The sequence below is a fragment of the Eutrigla gurnardus genome, assembly GCF_963514095.1.
Source record: "Eutrigla gurnardus genome assembly, chromosome: 12".
Classification (NCBI taxonomy): Eukaryota; Metazoa; Chordata; class Actinopteri; order Perciformes; family Triglidae; genus Eutrigla; species Eutrigla gurnardus.
Window position 1 is genome coordinate 19,074,682 of NC_139926.1, and position 20,657 is coordinate 19,095,338.

At 41.2% G+C, this 20,657-nt stretch overlaps 2 protein-coding genes across 2 annotated transcripts; both read left to right on the forward strand.

Annotated features, from left to right (window-relative positions):
* Nucleotides 1-566: 566 nt before the first annotated feature.
* On the forward strand, nucleotides 567-3,337 carry LOC311021852 (coiled-coil domain-containing protein 89). Its single transcript, XM_084022691.1, has 7 exons — nucleotides 567-697; nucleotides 1,142-1,614; nucleotides 1,785-1,903; nucleotides 1,984-2,120; nucleotides 2,206-2,282; nucleotides 2,357-2,456; nucleotides 2,538-3,337. The coding sequence occupies exons 1-7, from the start codon at nucleotides 638-640 to the stop codon at nucleotides 2,622-2,624; spliced, it is 1,053 nt and encodes a 350-aa protein (XP_083878817.1). The 5' UTR covers nucleotides 567-637; the 3' UTR covers nucleotides 2,625-3,337.
* A 3,409-nt stretch (nucleotides 3,338-6,746) lies between these two features.
* col28a2a (collagen, type XXVIII, alpha 2a) lies at nucleotides 6,747-20,125 on the forward strand (the record flags this gene model as incomplete). Its single annotated transcript, XM_084022101.1, has 35 exons — nucleotides 6,747-6,882; nucleotides 7,009-7,583; nucleotides 8,114-8,134; nucleotides 8,254-8,313; nucleotides 10,347-10,400; nucleotides 11,218-11,262; nucleotides 11,345-11,371; nucleotides 11,454-11,498; nucleotides 11,621-11,665; nucleotides 11,829-11,882; nucleotides 12,930-12,998; nucleotides 13,089-13,157; nucleotides 13,289-13,357; nucleotides 14,391-14,459; nucleotides 14,690-14,758; nucleotides 14,867-14,935; nucleotides 15,171-15,239; nucleotides 15,328-15,399; nucleotides 15,523-15,591; nucleotides 15,681-15,752; nucleotides 15,967-16,035; nucleotides 16,203-16,271; nucleotides 16,385-16,453; nucleotides 16,546-16,614; nucleotides 16,700-16,768; nucleotides 16,880-16,948; nucleotides 17,159-17,227; nucleotides 17,313-17,393; nucleotides 17,496-17,531; nucleotides 17,610-17,646; nucleotides 18,310-18,867; nucleotides 18,970-19,274; nucleotides 19,368-19,620; nucleotides 19,841-20,032; nucleotides 20,121-20,125. The coding sequence occupies 35 exons, from the start codon at nucleotides 6,747-6,749 to the stop codon at nucleotides 20,123-20,125; spliced, it is 3,708 nt and encodes a 1,235-aa protein (XP_083878227.1).
* Nucleotides 20,126-20,657: the final 532 nt, after the last annotated feature.

The following is a 20,657-nucleotide window of genomic DNA, read 5'->3' on the forward strand; positions in this document are numbered from 1 at the left end:
ATGCGGGTCCGACTTGAGTGCACAGTGATTTTTCACTCACGGCGAGTTGTCGACGCTATTTAATTGCTAGGAGGGTGCACACACTGGGAAATAATGATAGGATATATCTATAGGCACTAAATATATATATATAAAAAATAATAATTAAAAACTTTGAATTGTTCGAGTCAAATCAGCTTGTTGCTCGTTTTACACACACAATTAACCCAAACCAACGCAAGAGGGGAACATACCTTGGTGCGTTGGGGCACACTTTAGGTCCCGTAATACCCCCCTAAAGATTTAGACAAGCTAATAAGCTAATAAAAACAATGAGAAAACTCTTAGAATGGAAAGATAGATGTAATATAATAAAAAAGTACCAAAGTGGGACAAGATTCAAGCAGTATAAGAACACTAACGTTAGCTTACATATTTTGATTTGTTTCGAGCTGGTCCACTATACCTTCTCATGGCCGAGCAAGAAGCCCGGCACCTCCATCTTGTGGCCGAGCGGGGGCACGAGCCTTTTCAGTTGCCGCCGTTTCCCCGAATCACAGCTCAGAAGAGACGTTGCCATTAGCGACCGAGCAACTGGAACTTTGAGAGATGTGAAGTCGTCAATGTAAAACGGCGAGTAAGTGTGAGGTTTCTCATCATGGCAACTCCACGGAGACGTGCCGAAAACGTAATGGAGGTGGAGGGCAACACGACAGAGGTATGTGAAGGTCATCAGTGGCAACTTATACGGCTGTCTGTGGCATAAATTAACGTTGGGCTACTCTCAAACTACTGGCAAGTTTAGCTAACTTGCTAGCATGTTTAGCTAACTTGCTAGTTAGCCGTCTCCTGAATACACTTCTAATTTAATGTCAAGTGCATTTGTTTTACACACTTTATTTGACCACATAAACACAAATTACCGATGACGTTGTCACTCTGACTGCCCATCTGTTGATATAGCCAATATATTAGAGATTAATTTATTGTGCATATAGTGGCATGCATGTCACATATGTAACAAGCGTCATAATTACATAGTTTATCTGCACAAAAGCAACTTAAGTTTTATTTTTCCAAGTGTAAAATGTCTCTTTCTGTCAATTTATTTTTTATAATTCACTCCTTTTGATATGTAAACGTAAATGTTCCTTGTTCCCAGCATGGGGACACTATTCAGAAGGTGCCAGAGAAACTTTGCAGCCTTTCTGCAGAGGATGCAACAGAGACGGGGATGCTGCGGTCCAGGATGGATGAACAGTCATGTCTGATCCGCATGTTGAAGCAGAGAGCAGATGAGGTGCCTCTTAAATGTCAAGCCGTGATAAAACTCAACACAGTGCTGGAGGGCCAAGTAACAGACTGCCAGAAAGACCTGGATGGTGAAAGAAAGAGAGCAGCGCTATTGGAGAAGAGGTTTATGGATTTAGCTGCCAACAATCAAGGAATTATTGCTTTCATGGACGAGTACAAAAAGCATAATGCACAGTTAAAGCTCGAAAACGAACACCTGCGGTCAGAAAATGAAACACTTTTCTCCCAAAAATTACAAGATAAAGAAGTGGTTGTTCAAAAACTGATGCAAGAAATCAAACAGCTGACAGAGAAATACACAAATAAGGAAAATGAATATCGGTAAGAAGAATAACTTTTCAGTTAGTGCTGAAAGGTCAAAAGTGACATTTTCATCCTATGAGTAACTTATCTGGTAATTGTGTCAAACATTCCCTGGTTGGACCTTTTCCAATGTTAGCATTTGCCATTTTTCTTTGTGGTTCTTTTGCTGTATTTTATTTATCCTTAAGGGAGCAATTAGCCGGACTCCTGGAACAAAGAACTCAGCATCAATCCAGGGACGCATCGCGACTTGACCAATTGCATGACGCGAAGCAACAACTAAGTGATGCTGTAGAAATGTGCAACGGTGGGTGGACAACTTATTATTCTCTGAAATGCTACAAAGAAAAATCACTGGTAAACCGTTGACCTTCTCTCCACAATCAGACCTTAAACTGAAGCTACAAACGGCTGAAGCAGAGCATACTTTGAGGGAAATCAGCATGAAAGAACGCATAACAAGCATCTCCAAAGAGAAGGACAAATTACTACATTTGTCTATGGAAAGAGGGAAAGTAATACAGGTGATTGAAAATAGTATTCATTCTCACTGAAATCAAAGCTCTGCACAGATGAACCAATCACTTAACATACTGCTCTCAAATACAGGAGAAACAAGATGCAATCCAGCTACTAGAGACAAAATGGAAAGAAGAGAAAAAAGCCTGCATCAAAGCAGAGGACAGGTGAATTGTGCAACACAACATACTACTGACTTTTGTCCCAGACTATATATTGTATGTCCATGACGTTGCTTCAGATTTGAACAGGAGGCAGAAGCTGTTAATGCAGATGTTAAAGTGAAGTCTCTCCAGTCGGCTCTGGATGAATCCACAACAAGATATGGGAGGCTGAAAAAGGTTTGTAGAAATCTGCAATATTGAAAAGTGTGGTTGTCAGTGGTGAGTGTCCAAAATATCTGCTATTATTTTTTTTTACAGGATTTTGAAGCCTACAAAGAACACAGCACCAACCTCCTCATGCAGGAAAGGGAGTTAAATAAGAAGCTTCGCCACATGATGGGCTAAACTTTAACTTTTAAGTGTTTTGTTTTCATTAAAAACCACCAAGGGCGTTTGCTCACTCCTCTTGCCAAAAATGAAAAAAAACTCAAACCGTGACAAAATTATATAATAATGTTATTTTATAATCTCCTCTTCACCTTTACAGAGAAGTGGAACCGCAACACAACATATTATCATCACATGTCCTTCAAAAATAAATTATACCGTACAAATGTTTCTCATAAAATGTTACACTTAATTTAAGAATGCTCCTCTGTTTCTCAGCCTTTTGGATTACTTCTTCAATGGGACCCACCATGTATGTAGCATGCTCTGGCAGGCATCCTATTCACCTTGAATAGAGACCAGAATAAACATTTCCATCAAATGTTCATGAAGTTAACCCCATTCAAAAAAAAGTGTCCTCCTTGGTGCAGCACTTTACCTCCTAGAATGCTCTCTGATTGTCTCCTTGAGAGGCCCCAGTTTTCCCATGTGGCCAGTAAAGGCTTCTGCTACCTGGAAGGGCTGCGACAAGAAACGCTGGATCTTTCATTCATTCATGATTCTGCCCAAGACTCAGGGCCCACAAGGATCCTGATGGGGGCTCCAGTGTCCAGAACCTTTTGACCGCAGACCAAACCCTCTGTGCCATCTGTGGTGATCGTCCTGACCGAGTTTTCAACTGCAGAAGTGCATGAGGAGTGACACCGATTTCATAATAAACATCCAAACACTGACTCACCCAGATGCTGTGCCACCTCCAGCACCAGCCTGTTCTCATGAACAGCCACTTCCAGCGTATTGAGGATAGGAGGCAGGCCTTCATCAAACTGAATATCCACCACAGCACCAATAACAGCCACTGTCTAGACATTGACCAGGGCTGCCTGTGTGGACAATGGCATTAATGGCAACGTATTGAATGTTACTTTACATATAACAGCAGCAACTTGTATTGAGAAAACTTGCAAAGACAAGAATTAGCAGCAGGTGATGTATTCTACAAGACAAATAAATAAAACCTAGAATATATGTCCTCATTTTGGTGTTTCAGGGTAGCATTACCCATGTTTTATTGCCACAGGAATTTGCAGGCTAGTGTGAGACATTGACTTGTGCTTATGAGACACCGAGACAAAAAATGATCCAACAGCGTCTGGTTGAAGTAACAATACGATCAAATTACTGCTCCAATTTAATACAAATCTATACAAACTAACTACAAATGAATGAGAAATGGTCATGGTGAGGCGTGACCCAAGCATGCATCCGTTTGCGTTAAACGACAACAAGTAAAAGGAACTCACTCGCAGAAAGAGCCGTATACGCTGACTGTCTTCAGAGTGCTGATTCCAGGTTTAGTAGCCTGCAGAGCCCCGCTGCAGCGCCGTCCCACGGCCCCACACACCGGTACACAGGCAGAACGGATCTTGAACTGCTCAACCCCGAGCACGCGCGCGGTCCCCCGTGTTGTTATTCCCCTCATTTACCGAAGGAGGGCAGCACAAACCTGCTTAATTTTTTTACGGCATTATTCCCCAGTCTGCTTCGAGGGAGTGATTAAAACCGTTAGATTACTTTTTAGATTTTTAAACAGGGTAACAAGTAATATGCGCGTGCACATGAAAGAGGTGGCGTTTGCAGCATTTGACCAATGATAGAGCCGCTGCTCCTTTGCGTTGAAAGAAGACAGCTGAGGAGGTTCGGGCATCTGGTAAGGAGGTGTTTCAGGCGTGACCAGCTGGAAGGAGGCCACGGGGAAGACCCAGGACTAGGTGGAGAGATTATATCTCCACACTGGCCTGGGAACGCCTCGGGATCCCCCAGACTGGGGGCCCCAGTCAGAGTTGTACGGAAGAGGATTAGGGCCACATGTGAATTTTGTTTTTGAGTTCTGACTTTAAAGTCAGAATTCTGAGAATAAAGTCGGAATTCTGACTTTATTCTCAGCTCTCCACCTAGTCCTGGATCAGAATTCTGAGAAATGATTAATGAGAAACTATGAATGAGAAATGGACATGGTGACCAGAATTCTGAGAATAAAGTCAGAATTCTGATTTTAATCTCAGAATTCTAACTTTAATCTCAGAATTCTGACTTTAAAGCCAGAACTCAAAAACAAAATTCACATGTGGCCCTAATCCTCTTCCGTAGAGTTGGCTAATGTTGCTCGGGAAAGGGAAGTTTGGGGTCCCCTGTTAAAGCCGCTGCCCCCGCGACCCGACACCTGATAAGCGGTAGACTATGAGAGATGAGATGAGACATTTATTTATCTGATGTATCTAAACTAGAGAAACCCCCTGCCAAAAATGCACTTTATCTCATTTTTAACACCATTCAATTTGTGTAAAAGCAAAAACGTTTTATTCAAACTTATATTCCGTCCTAATATTGTCACAGTTATTGTCTCTTCAGTACAATGATGTTTTGTCAAAGGTTCAAAATGTGCCCACAGCTCACCAACATCCCAAACATTATGGGGGAACATGAACAACAGCATTCAGTCAGTGATGTACACACATAAAATCTAACTTTACAATCATTTTCATGACTTACAAATGTTGCTAAAGCATATAGAAACACCAAAAAATGGATGCCATTCATCATATGAGTGACAGGGTCGATTTTGCCAAACCATCATTCAGTGCAACATTCCTTTGTGTCAGAGCGTCTCCTTTAATTACTTCTTGCCTGGAGCTTTGCAAAACAAAGCTTCTTCACCTCAAGCACAGTAGGCAGCCGTGAAACCTCGGCCGGTCTGCACAGGATCAGCCCCATCTCTAAACCCCATCGCTAAAAGGTCACCTCTACCAGTGACTGGTCAGATGGTCATCTCTCAGAGTCTGGAAGGTGAAGTACCACCTACAGCGTCCAGTTATTAAGATATATTGCCTGTCACATGCCTACTTGCTGCAACCGCCTTTCACCAAAGTATAATTAAAAGAAACAAATCACAATAGTCAACAAAAAGTAAATCTAGGTCAAGCTAATTGAGGTTTCTGTTGAGAATACTGTGATCATCCACAGTTTCTTAATTAAAACAACAGGATATATTCAATCTTTTTCTAAAGTAGTTGGCATTACTTAAAACCTTTAACCTTTGTTCCTCAGGCAGAGCTTTTTCGGTCATTTAAAGTCCACGGCAGAGACCAAAGGTGACCAGGCATTTGTCATGTGAGCCTTTAAACCTTAAACCTTCCCCATACTTGTGGAATTTATGCTGGCATCATTTCCACTTTTTATATCACCTCTTAAATATACCTTTAACCCCATTTTTATGTTGCAATTTTGTGGTATTTTATTCTGATGCACCTTATTGAAGTTTCTATCCAACATGTTTCAGTTTATTGACTTCAACAGATTTAAACTGTTTGAGATCTTTTTTTTAAATACACTTGATTCTCAGATTTGTATTTGTAAATTCCTGCCCACTATGGTCTTAGAAAACTTCTTTGAACCATTATTTGTTTACTATAATTATCAGTTGACGTATACATGAGTCCTGACATATGTATCAACTGGTTTTGCAGGCAGTTAAATGAACATTTCAGTAACTTCAAGACAAATACACAATATCATAACTAGACTTCTGTTGTATTTAAGAATTATTGAACTCATACATCTGTTGATTGTACTTGCAGTGATTAAATTACACATTTCAGCAAACACACCCAACATTGCTTCACTGTTGCAAACATCCCAGTTCCCCTGTCCTGAGGGCAGAGTGGGAATCCTTGCAAGGCTCAGTGGGCTCTGGTCTGTCGGTGCCTCCCTATAAAGGAGGAGTGAGTGTCTAAGAGTCTCACTCTCTGCTCCACACAATGACTGACACCGCTTCTGTTGCTGCTGTTCAATCAATGAGCTAACCGGAGCTCTCCGGCTCTCTGCTGCTCCCGCCGCCTTCTTCAAGCCTGCATTTTGGGCTCCAATCAGGACACTGAAATACTAGAAACTGCAGCAGAGACTGAACTGTGAGTTGAGTTGAAAGCAATTGCTTAATTATATATATACAACATAATGATATTCATAATTTTCTTAGTTAGATTTTTAACATTTAAACTCTTTTGTGAGATGTTTTTTCACTTAGCAGATAATAACAAATGTATCACTTTTTAATTTTTTTTCTCCATAGTTGGGACAAGGATGTTCCCCTCCTCTACGTTGGTGCTGCTGGTCGCAGCACTGACGAGCATCTGGGCCCAAGAAGTTTACGAAGAGAGGAAAGCCAACAAGAGATCCAGAGCCAAACCTCTGGCTGCAAATATTCATGATGGACAAGGTAAGACGATGAATGAAAAATCAAAAGTAATATTCAGATCATTTCGACCTGACGTTAAATTAAATTGTAATTAGTCACTCAGTGAAAGTAATGGTGAGTCCTTCATTCTGTTCTGTGTGCACACAGCCATCCTAGATGAGGACTGTAGCTTGGAGCTCTCCTTCCTGTTGGACAGCTCCGAGAGCGCCAAGGAAAACCACGAGCAGGAAAAGCGGTTCAGCATGGACATCGTGGACAGACTCGCAGGGTTACGTCTGCAGACCGGTCGCAGCTTGAGCTTGAGGGTGGCTCTGCTGCAGTACAGCAGTCACGTTATCACAGAGCAAACCTTCAGAGACTGGAGGGGCACAGAGAACTTCAAGTCCCACGTAGCTCCCATGATCTACATCGGGCACGGCACCTACACCACCTACGCCATCACCAACATGACCAAGATCTACCTGGAGGAGTCCAGCCCCAGCAGCATCAAAGTGGCCGTGCTGCTTACAGATGGCATTTCCCACCCGAGGAACCCGGACATTTTCTCTGCCGTTGCCGATGCCAAGAACCAGGGTATCAAATTCTTCACGTTGGGCATCACCAGGACAGCCAACGAGCCGTCCAATGTAGCCCAGCTCCGTCTGCTCGCCAGCTCCCCGGCTTCCCACTTCCTCCATAATTTACAGGACGAAGACATCGTGGAAAAGATCGTCACTAAGATTGTGAGTAGAATACCTTTCTTTCAGCAGTCAACACTGAGAAGGAAAGTGATGTATTTCCTTTGAGTAAGGATCTATTCAGAGTTGACACATGGGCAGGCTTGTTCAGGTATTTGTATAGAGATGGAATGATGGCAATCCTCTGGAGAAACAAATGAAAGAATGGCTATGACAACTCTGGATTTTGAGCTTTTTTACACAGCTTTAGAAAAATACCGTTTGACATCTGCATGTACATATCCACTAGGATTCCGAGAATTTCTCAAATTACTTGCATATAGATATTTATTTATTTTACTTTCACTGGCTGTAGTTCGTAGTTGTTCTAAATGTTGACGTTTTCAAGAATGTCATTTGTCTTTAACACTTTTTCCTGCACCTTTTGGTTTCCCAAAACTTTTTGCATTTAGTTTGCTACATTAAATGAACATAACAAACCTGTATCACTAAGTAACAACTGAAAAAATCTCACTACAATATCACTACAATTCCAATTCTCAAGAGATATTCATCAACTTTTGTTTTCTTTGCAGACTGGCTTGGCTGATGAAGGAGTAAGTATGATTAGAAAGCTCATATGCAGAATTCCTTGACATTTAATAATGTGTAATTTGGTGAGGGTGTATAGAATAACACTCATGGCAGCTTAGTTAACATGTCTCTTTTCCTGAAGTGCCCTCTGGCTCAGAGATGTGCTTGTGAGAAAGGAGAGAGGGGACCGAGCGGGCCTTCGGTGAGTAGCACTTTCCTTTGAAGTGTCAAAAGAAGAAAGGATTCCTGAAATCTTGTGCAAAGAAATCTAACATGATCCTGATATGTTAGGAATGGTAATTGTGCAGTTTTGAACAATCGGGATAATTACTTGCTTTTTTTTTTTTACTCAGCATAGCTTGCAGGCATTTGCACAGGCAGAGTAAGTGGATAGGTGGTCCAGTCCCACATTCTCAAAGCAAATCTATGGCAACAGGAAAAGGAGATTAGAGACAGTTGTCTGCTATTCCCAGAGAAATATGTTTGTCACGGACAGTTATTGTGCATTTCTCATCTAACATAAGTTGTCCTCCATGGAAACACTGCGTTTAGAGCTCCACTCCCCATAAAACTGGACCTTTGGCAAACCATAAACCTGCCATACAAACCCCTAGTGCTGCAGTCAGTTACAAAGGGAGGGACTGCAGTATGGAGTACCAGATATCACACATCAGACAAGACATCCTCACTCCCAACTCGCCAAATTCTCAGAGACAGTTCAGAACTGTGTATCTGTGGCGCGTGGGTTTGGTCAGTGCCCCTCCCCTTTAGGAGACTAGCTGCAGGTCCTGAGTCGACTCCAATGAGAGACGTGATCATGAATGTCTTTTGCTCCATAGTCCTCAAAATACATATCAGACTCATTTTTCACGAGTCATTCTCATTCTGAAATGGCATTTTTCACTGTTTGAGGCCCTAGCTAACTAATTTTCATAATGATAAGTATGATTGCTAGCTGTGTGAAAAAAATAAATAGAAAATATTAATACAAATACAATACAATCAGCTTTTACACATCCAGGTTCACAACACTTGGCGGGATGAGGGAGAGAGGCAATACCGTTGGGTATACCCAAGGTAATGCAGAACCTTTTCCATAGAGCAGTGATGTTGTTAGGCCTATTTTAGGGAGGGCTGGAGCTACCCCAAATTGTTCCCAAGCCCCCCAAATAACTTGGCTTTTTATTTATTTATTTAGTTTTAGGATTAGAAAGAATATACTTTAGAAATAAGCATTTCTGTAAAGCCCATTTCTCTTTTTTTTGTAATGTATCCTCATTTTGCTGGAATAAATACGTACAAAATACAGTTATTTGGGTAAATTCCATGTTTATGTTGTCAGATTTCACTGTGACCTTTAAAATCAGTCTTGGTTTATTCTACTGTATATTTTATGACAGAAAATTTACACTCTGATTGAACCAATCTATAGGACAGTAATTGGTGTAATTAAATGTGGGTCAGCTGAAAGCGTGGCACGTACTTCGGACGCTAAAGTGTGCCTCCTTGTGTCAGTGGGTGGGGGGGGGGGGGGGGGGGATCCCCTCCAATCACACCCACACACACTAATAGAGCGCTCAGGTAATGTCAAGCTTTCCAGTGACTTGGCAGACAATCATGTTGCTGACAGACAGCTGGGTTGCCGTTCACCAGGTGCTTTCTCCTCACAGAGATTCTTCACATTCTTACACTCAGACGAAGAGGCTCTCATAATTGCTCTCATTAGTTTAATGGCCACAAACCAGTGATTTCTGGCGGATAGCAATTGACACACGCTGTCCAGGTGCAGCTCAAGACAATGACCCCTGGCTCTGTGGACAAGACATCTCATGCCCACCGACGGATTCACCTGTCAAAACAAGACAGGGGTTCTTTAAACTAATACAAGAGCATGAAAAACAATAGAAACAACTTAAACCAGATAATACATAATCAATACTTTAGTTCCCAAATAAAATCATTGCGTTTGAGCCTGGGATCTGAACAGTCGGCCTCAAGGCAACGCGTCAACTTCTGGGTTCAGACTGTTTTTTTTTGTGATGTTCAGTCTCCTCTGTGCCTCCCTGAACACAAATCATGAGTTTACTATTTACACCACAGAGTCTCAGCCTTCTCTATTCTCTATTGTAGCCTGTAACGGAGGTTTCCTACATGCCATGTAAGCAAGGACACCAAGAGATGAGCAAAATGTCAGTGGAAATGAATCAACTTAACCCCGACTGTTTCATTCTTCAGGGGAAAAAAGGTCGCTCCGGAGATGATGGAGCCCCGGGGCTTAAAGGGCTAAAGGTGTGTGCTTTTTGTTGCACTCGTGGACTACGAATGTCTTAGCTGGCGGGCTCTTTCAGGTGTTATACAATACTTCCTGAGTGCTGCACCTAAATGTTATGTTTCAGTTTTGGAAAATGTGGCAGCCTGCATAAGCATTCCTTATCGACTATAATATATTATTTATCAATATAGGATTGTTTTTTTGTTCCTTTTATGTGTTTTATAAATACTGCATAGTGAAACTCATTCATATTAAGTGCTTTTATTGTCATTATTATTATTTCGTACCACCTCCACTTCTATTCCACCTTCACAGCTCAAATCTGACAGTGATTGAGTATTTGCCATTTCTACAACAAGACTTTTTAATAGTTTTCACTCACATCACCTCTATTGGTATTTTTGTAAGTCTGCCCAATACCCACCTTATTACCTTAGTGTTTTATATTCTGACCATTATAATGCTTATCTTTTTTCTGTTGTTTAGCATTTCTTGTTTTAAAATATACTCTAGATTGTAAATCATCATCATTCTTAACTGGAAATGATAAATAATCATAAAAAGCTAATTTATTCAACATTAGCTTATTGATATCGAATCCAGTATGGGGCATTAAGGTCACATTCATTCTAAAATGTGTGAATTAATGTTGTTACAGTAGGTGACACTTTACATTAGATGGAGGATGTTTTATTTTTTCATGTCTTTTGTGTTTTTGTTTCTCTTCTATACTAGTTTTGACCTGCAGTATCAGACTGTTTGTTCTGTATTTACTTTACAGTGGCTTTAACTCAGTCTTCGTATAATGGAACAGTGCACTTTCTGTTTTTTCAGGGTGAAGCAGGATTAAGTGGTCTACCGGGACGTGAGGGTTCTGAGGTAAATCCCACTATTCATGACCAATATAAATATAATATGCTGTCTCTATACTCACATAACTTGTCATTCATTCTATTTGAAGGGGAAACCAGGTTACAAAGGAGACGCGGTATGTTATTTGCATTAATGACAATGATAATATTTTATTTTGTTGAATGCAAGCCTGTTCAGTACTTGTCATATCTACACAGGGTGAGAGGGGCGAGTGTGGCCCTCCCGGAATCAAAGGAGACAGGGTACAACCTCACCGTTGACACTACTCATACTGAATGTTATGTCTCTAGTTTCATCACACATACTTACTGTACCTACTCTGTTGATCTCATGGCCTTCCTCTTCCCTCTGTGATGTGCTTCAGGGTCCTGAGGGTCCATCTGGAACAAGAGGACTTAGAGGTCTGCAGGTCAGTAATATTTATGTTTATAGAACTTATAGTTAACACATGCCAAAGACAGAAGAGATGATTTTAACTTAAGATGGAAGAACTGGGTTGAGACACACACATATCCTAATGTTTCTGTGTATTTCTTCATTAATGGCTGTATTGTATGTTCTTTCTGTCTCAGGGCATATCGGGACCACATGGAGACATGGGACCGGAGGGTCTTCAGGGAAAGCAGGTCAGCCTCTTTTTAACAACGTTTACTTACCTCATTGTGCACATCTGCTGTGACCTTTACATTTCCTTTTATGATTAGTTGAAACTAGAGGTGGGAGATTTACCACCCTGGTCTTTACAGTGCAGCACAGAGACGTGTTTGTCTCATAATAAACCCCTGTGTGAACACTTGGCAATGAGCCAAAGTCTTCCCCATCATTACTGTTATTCACCAGCTATCAGCAACAACAAAAAAATCACTACAGGTTCTCCTGATGTTCTCCTTGTATCCTGTTTCTAAATACAGACTAGGAAGTGCCTACAGCATTGTAAAGCTTCTCCAAAACGACCTGCAGTTAATAACATACAAAGAAAGTCAGTGTGTCTCACCGTGTGAAGACATGTAGGGAACATTTGCATAGATTAACAGGAGTCTTGGTGGTCCCATATATATAGTATAATTTGTATAGGCCTATATTGTTTCTAAAAAGATTCCAATAAGGCACGTCTTTTCACACATGCATTTTATGTATGTTTATTCAGAAAAAAAAGACAGAGAGACAAAGAGATTTATCAACAGTCATCACAATGAAAGAGCATGACAGGAGCGAGGGATGATAACTCTTAAGCAATCATTCAGGTTAAATTGGAATGTTTTGATATTTTATTCTGTTAAAACAAGATATATGTATGACACTACAGTTCATTATGTCAGGGTCTGATTTCTCTTTTTTGTTTTGATAAATGTTTCTTCAAGCCATAGCACATTTGGTAATTCATTAGAGCAGTTATTTGTTAATTTGAGACATTTCTAGAGCTCAAGTTTAGCTTTTATTTTACGCGAACACATATCTCACTTGCTACACAGAATATTTAAAGCATTATCTTCTATGATTGTCTGTTTTTATACAAACACCCTAGGTATTACTTTTCAGGGTTGTGTTTAAATAGAGAGGTTTGAATGTAAAAAGGAGATAATAAACTAATGGTTCAGGACTTTTGTCCTTTTGCTTTATTGATATAATCATCCAATGCGCACTGGAATTAATTGTTTTGTTTGTGATCACAGGGTGAACGTGGCCCAGTTGGCCCTCCAGGAATTCAGGGGGAAACCGGTATTGGACTTCCTGGGTCAAAAGTAAATTATGCTACCGGCTTCATATTTTCTTGTACTTTGTGATTTAGTTGAGTTTCTCTCATTAAATGAAGTTACTCTATAAATCTGCAGGGTGACATGGGATTCCAGGGCCGACCAGGTCCTTCCGGTCCCCATGGAGTGGGTGAATCCGGCCCTCCAGTAAGTTCAGAAGAAACAGTGCTATGACAACCATGTTTGCTTCAGTGGCAAATGTGATCTGTTGAGAAACCCCACGTTGCTACTTGAGCCCTGTTTGGGTGACATGTTGTACATTCTGGCTTTGTTTACAGGGACCTCAGGGACCACAAGGTGTTCAAGGAGAAAAAGGACCCCATGGCGAGGGTTTTCCAGGAACAAAGGTATTATTTCAAGTCTATCATTAGAGAACCCATCAAAAATAATAACCATTGTCCAGGTGAAAACTACAAGAGACCGTAATGTTTGCTAACGTACTCTATAGAGAAGACCAGAAAGTGACAGAGGATATTCTTTAAAACAAATGCCTTTGCACCTAAATAACATATGCGTGACAGGGTAAATAAATAAAAACAAGATATAATTTTATTTGAAAAATATTGATAAATGTTTAAGTATTGCAGAGAACTGTCTCAATACAAATGAACACATTTACATATGAGGATTTCAATCAAAGAGAGTAGAATTATAGAAAAGTAAAATAATTTAAATAATAGATCCACTAACCAGTAACATATAGCGAGTGTCTGTAGAGAATCCATCAGAGTCTCCATTTCCTCCAAATGTCTGCAGGAAAATTATGTTCATTTTTGTATAGAACTATGGAGTCCATTTGACATTATTACTAACTGATTTGGAAATCTATAATAAATCTTAATATTACGGCCCAAACATACAGTCTAGTTAAGTTGAAGATTATGTAAACGCCTCTCGGGGAGGAGCGTATTTATGTAGACGATTAAGTACGCTTTTATTTGTTAAAGGAAGCTCTTGGAAAATGAACGTTGGAAATGTCCTCAAGCAACAACACATCTGTTTTACCTGTGCCAGACATCCCAGATGTTGTAAATCCACTCTGCTCCACAAACACACGCACATACAAAGTTAACATGATCGGGATTTTTATGTCTGCATTTCATTACACTTGGTTGCTCAGGCTTCTCCCATCGGCGACCTCTTCCCTTCATGATTCACTGGCACTGGAAAGAGTTCATGCTGTCAAAGAAGTGCCATGAAGAAAAAAGCTGTTCCATTCTTTGTGCATACAATCATTTTGTATCAATCACAAGCGGATAACAGGAGCCAACATGCTTTTCTTCCGTTACTCTCGTTGCCGACAACATTGCAGTCTTGGCTGTGACCCAAATGCAATTGGCTGTGATATAACTGACAGAAGTAACCCCATCTTGTCCACAGGGGGATCGGGGGCTCACTGGACCGAGGGGGCCAAGAGGTCAGCAGGGTTTAGGAATCAAAGGAGAAAGGGTGGGTTCAACATTTATTTTACAAAAAGAATATATTGCAAAAACTCAATTAAGGCTCTGATTAAATCCATGAGTGTGCCCAAATGTCAAGATGGCTTCTTGTTTTGTTTTTAAAAAACATGCTAGATAGCGCTACTAGCGGTCAGGAACTCCACATGCTAACTTAAAGTTTTAAATCATCATCGACGAGTTTTCAGTCAAAAATAAATAGAACATTTATGTCTCTTCCAGGGTGACTTGGGACCTGCAGGAGTTGCAGGGCTAACAGGACTGACAGGAGCGGGCATACAGGGAGAGAAGGTTGGCAAAATCTTCATCTGTATTTTCACAATGCCACACTGACATATCAGGGCGTAGAGTTGTGGGACACTCTGCATCAAAAGCCCTCACATATTTGTTACTGCTCAGGGAATCGAGGGTCCGAGAGGTCCGCCAGGAGTCAGAGGACATCCGGGAGAAGGTTTACCTGGAACTAAGGTTTGTTAAAACACCTGCTGTATGAATATATCTACTGCAAATCAGCTGTATATGGGGTAAGGGTTTTAGGTATTTAAGATGGTTATAATATAGATATAACATCACATTCATAAAATTAAGATGTGTAGCCAAACAATGAACTGGGTCAACAACATACTAAACAAGTGAAGAAATTTGAAAATGTATTGAATTTTTCTAATTATTACTTTTGTCATCATGCAATTTCTATTTCTAGGGAGACCAAGGTTTACCGGGAGAGCAGGGAATCACAGGGGAGAGAGGGCTTGGTGAGCCTGGTACAAAGGTAAACAAGTTACTTTAGTTATGGTCTATGTTAACAAATGGGGAGTGCTAATCTGAATCCATCAAATACTACCATTCTGCGGTCACAGGGAGAGCCTGGGGCATCTGGTGTGGGTGGCCTGCCTGGTCTTCCAGGAGAGGATGGAGCTCCAGGGCAGAAGGTAAAGTACATTATGACGCCTCTGTGGAAAACTTCCACTTTGTTTACAATTAAAACATTATTTCCAGAATTATTGTCACAACTGAAGACGGCTGCTATGTCTCATCTACCTTCTCTCTCATAGGGGGAGGCCGGTTTACCTGGTTTAAGAGGTCCAGAAGGAGCACAAGGAATCGGCACACAAGGGGAGAAGGTGTGCTTTAGATGATATGTCTTTGCGTTGTTCAGAATTCATACAACAAGAGAGGTTAATCAGGTGAAGTGTGTTGTAATCCCTACCAGGGTGACCAGGGGCTGAGGGGCATCCGTGGGTTACATGGGCCTCCTGGGATTTCAGGACCCTCTGGACCAAAGGTAAGAGTCAATGAATCAAGTTGGCCTATTCTATTGCGATGTGATATTCTGTGATGAAGCAACCTCCTTCTATTTATGAAGCAACCATGAATATCTTGCTGTAAGGCATTGATGCTATACTAATCCAACATTTGAATAGAGACAAAAACAAGTTCTCTGCAGGTTGTTGGCAGCTCAAGTTAACTTAGGTCTCTTGCCAACTTTCACCTTTCAGGGTGAACGTGGGATACCAGGTCATCAGGGCGTGCCGGGACAGCCAGGACGTTCCATATCAGGTCCAAAGGTAAATATTAAGAACTCATCAAACTGTCTCTTAAACCATATCTTGGCACCGAGGTAGACAGGTAGCAGGCAGCCAGAAGAACTGCCAGGTAGAGTCTGGTGTGATGTAACACATCAAAACATTGTTGCCACCATTCAACACAATTCCTTTTTTTGTCCTGTTTCCAGGGCGACCTCGGTCCTCCTGGTCCCCATGGTCCTGTTGGAGAAACGGGCCATGGATTACCTGGTCCGAAGGTACTTCAACACTGTCATATTTTAGAACATGTACTCTCTTCATCTATATATCCTAATCTGACCCAGCATAATGTTGATCATCTCTAAATCATCATTAAATTTTGTTAAACCAGGGTGATCGTGGTCATCCGGGTTTGTTGGGTTCAGTTGGTCCAAAAGGCGAAGGCATCCCCGGCCCTATGGTTTGTACCATCAACATTTTATACATACTAAACTTCTTGTTACTCTCGTGCAAGCTGGCACGGTCTAAACTAATTTATGGACTTTTTTTTAGGGTCCTTCAGGCCTGCCAGGCTTACCGGGTGAGCCGGGCCCAGAAGGAGTCGGAATTCCTGGTTCCAAGGTTTGTGTCTCCATGTTTTTTGGTTTGTTTGCATGTGTTTTTTGGGGTACTTATTGTGCATTTAATAAACTTGTGTCTGTTTCAGGGTGATGTTGGCTTTAGAGGATTGCCAGGTTTGCCTGGCCCAACAGGAGAGGGCTTACAAGGACCACCTGTAAGAAAGATTAGCTAACAAACCTTTCAATCTAATTCTAATTCATATTCAAATCTGAATCGTAGTTAATAACGACAAGTGGTCTGACTACTTTCAAACATTTGTTTTAAGGGTGCTGTTGGGAGGTCAGGATCTCCTGGTCCAACTGGACCTCCAGGAGAGGGTATTCAAGGCCCAAAGGTAAATGTTACCACTATTTTAACAAGCTTTTCATGAGCAGGATTAATTCACATCTGTCCACAGCAGGTAAGAGTGAAGCAACATGATTTAATTACATGTTACGGAATTTCCTAACAAACTAGCTGCAGGACAAGAACAATAATTTATGATCTACCGAGTGTGGAAAGCTCCCGTACTGTAAAATTCAATAAATCTAAGATCTAATTTCAGGGTGAGCCAGGATCTCAAGGTTTGACTGGGCCTAGAGGGCCTGAAGGAAATGGATTTCCTGGGGCTAAGGTGACGGATCTACGTGTATTCCTGTAAACATTTTATTGATGATCTGATGGTCTCTGACTGGTGAATGACGATTGCCTTGTTGCAGGGTGATCGTGGAACACAGGGTGAGAGGGGATTGAAAGGAGTAAAAGGAGACATGGGAGATCATGGAGTTTCTGGTGAAGCAGTAAGCCAAAGAGATCTTATTCCTCACTTCCTCAAATACATAACTGACAATGTTATGAATGACGCTAACTGTAATATTGTTTGAAATGTTCTCCAATCCCAGGGAAGGCCTGGAACAAAAGGAGAGCAAGGCCTCACAGTAAGTTCATTTATTCAGTTAATGCTTAAATAAATTATAGTGATTTTGTACTAAAGTAATTATTCCTTTATTTTTCAGAGAGAAGACATTATTAAGCTGATCAAAGAAATCTGTGGTAAGACTACAAGTCTGGTTAACCATGAATAAGTAGCTGGTATCTAAAGGGAAAGCATATGGCAATGTAATGTGCAATGAGATCTGATATATCTATTCACAGAGTTACTTTGAAATGACAAGTGGCATGAATTTAGAGCCAAATCTGAAAAACTATGTTTTATTGGCAAATATTATTGGTTCAGATTCTGATATATATTACCAATAATAGATGGGCATGTGGTAAAACATGTTAAAACATATTCTAAACTTAATATTTGCCCATTGACCCATCCAGCATCCATGAAGCAACATCAGTTGTTTTTTTCTGTTCGCTCCGTTTTGGTCTCTACCAACTCTGGAGAAAAACATAATGAGTAGCTAAAGAGGTGCTTTAGCCACTAAATGTTTCTGTCTGATGCTTATGTCTATAGTAGGGGTTTTTAAAGTTTTTTTTAATTGAAAACAGCTGTTGCTGTAGCTGGAAACAATGATAGTGGTAAGGGCAAACCAAAAAATCTGCCAGCGCTAAAATAAATAAAAAAATGACCTGAAAGATGCTAAAAGACTCCATGGAGCTGAGGGGAGCTGCTCTAAGGGTTCATCATTGCGAGCTACTCCACTTATTTTTTCAACAGCTAAACCACAGCGTAGGGCAGCAGTGACAGTATTCCATTACTTTCAGGATGTGGTGTCAAGTGCAAAGAAAGGCCGATGGAACTTGTGTTCGTCATCGACAGCTCAGAGAGTGTCGGCCCCGAGAACTTTGAAATCATCAAAGACTTTGTCACCCGGTTGGTCGACCGGACCACAGTTGGACGCAACGCCACCAGGATCGGACTTGTCCTGTACAGTCTGGATGTCCAACTGGAGTTCAACCTGGTCCGCTACATGAACAAACAAGACGTCAAGCAGGCGATCAGAAAGATGACTTACATGGGCGAGGGTACCTACACTGGCACCGCCATCAGGAAGGCGACACAGGAGGCTTTCTTCGGCTCTCGGTCTGGCGTAAGGAAAGTGGCCGTCGTCATCACCGACGGTCAAACCGACAAGCGAGAGCCTGTCAAACTTGACATAGCTGTGAGGGAAGCTCACGCTGCAAATATTGAGATGTACGCCCTGGGGATCGTCAACTCCTCTGATCCTACACAGACTGAGTTCCTGCGAGAACTCAACCTCATTGCCTCTGACCCCGACAGCGAACACATGTACCTTATAGATGACTTCAATACTCTACCAGGTGATAATCAGAGTCAGATGTTCCAAATGTCATGTATTATAGCAATCATTTCAGCTGAGAGGTTGTTAAGTGTCTAACTGATTTCAAAATGTATTTTTTCAGCACTGGAGTCTAATCTCATCAGCCAATTCTGTGAAGATGAGAACGGTGCCCTCATTTACAATCGCATCACAAATGGACACCGGAACAGCAACAATGGGCATGGTATTAATGGAAACAATGGACATGGAGAGAATACCAATGTTCATAATGGCTATGGCAATAATGGTTATGGTTATGGAAACAATGGACATGTGAACACGGAAAATGTTCTCCAAGAAGAAATCCAAAATCAGAGACGTACGAACACCCGAGGCCGTGGAGACACTTTCACACTGCCCATCAGTGCTGATCCTCTTCCTGTTCAGGTCTGAAGATCCGTCTTGCGCGGTTTTAATGGACTTGTCATTGTCGGTTCATCACAGCACTGACACATGTTTTATGTCGTTGGCTTACTCCAGGTGGTGGAAGACGACGAAGGGGAAGATTTAGACTTAAGAGCCCAATCGAGGGGTGGTAACACTGTAGCCGCTGTAACTGTAGTTAAAACAGCATCTCTATCACCTGTGAAAGAAAGCTCCAACTCCAATGACGCCGTCCTATCGTCCACGACGTCCATTTTCACATCTGAAACATCCGTGTCAACCCTGGGCTCCGTCTCATCTTTAAACTATAATCAGTTGCAGCCCGTGGTGAATCCGGTCCTGCCCGAAGGTAAGTACTGCACTCCGTTGACGTTTCAGTCAGAAAAGCATAGATGTTTTTAGTTAAATGATGGCTGAATTATAATTAGCTGGTTTCTGGTGTTGTGCATGCCGACTCACTGTCAGTTTACTAGGATACTTAAATAGTAAGAGCCAAAAATGACCTCCTCTCATTGAGTTCATAAACATTCTTAGGAACAAGCACATCTCACACACTATTTCTTCTTTAGAGGCCACAGTTCTTGATCCCCGCTGTAACCTCAGCTTGGACCAAGGCACCTGCCGGAACTACAGCATCCACTGGTACTATGACAAGCAGGCCAACGCCTGTGCACAGTTTTGGTACGGAGGCTGCGCCGGAAATGACAACCGTTACGATACAGAGGCTGAATGCAAGAAAACTTGCGTTCTATTTAGAACAGGTAACTTTTTATGGATTTTTAACAGCAAATGCGCACTTTCACTAATGATTTTTATCGTCTGAATATTGTTCTCTATTGTCTCCAGCAGGATAAAGGGAGAAGAAGCTGTCAGAAAGTAGACCTTACTACTCTATGATCTGCTGTTTGTTATTTTAATGTGATGCAATCTGTGAGCTGGGTTCAAAAAATTATTTCATGCACTTTTCTTACAATTTTGTTCACACACAAAAATACATTTTTAATAGCAAGACAGTACAAAAAAGTCATGACCAGTCTAAACCCTGAAAAACTGTTGAAAGACAAGTTGCTGTTTCAACCCAATGAATGACTGACTGACTTAATTAAGATGAACTTCTACAAAAACAGACTTTATTACCTCAAGATTGTATTGTGCTTGACAAACGACAAGAAACCTATATTAAGGTTTTGGTTGTCCTGGCTTTCAAATAATAAACTCAGAAATGTTATTACAATTTAAAATGTACCTGCATTGTTATACCTCTCTGAGCCATGTGCTTTTCATACATTGTGTTGATATTATTTACTGAAATATGCTGAGTATTTTTGTGCGCATTGTGTTTTTCTGTTATTACAATGTGTTCATTTAGGTTATAACTGGCAGCTG

Bases quoted from the DNA above. Each gene is read 5' to 3' on its own strand.
- LOC311021852 (XM_084022691.1), top strand. From the start codon at position 638: ATGGCAACTCCACGGAGACGTGCCGAAAACGTAATGGAGGTGGAGGGC. The intron at 1,615-1,784 runs GTAAGAAGAATA...TTTATCCTTAAG, and splicing joins AATAAGGAAAATGAATATCG to GGAGCAATTAGCCGGACTCC. The intron at 1,904-1,983 runs GTGGGTGGACAA...CTCCACAATCAG, and splicing joins TGCTGTAGAAATGTGCAACG to ACCTTAAACTGAAGCTACAA.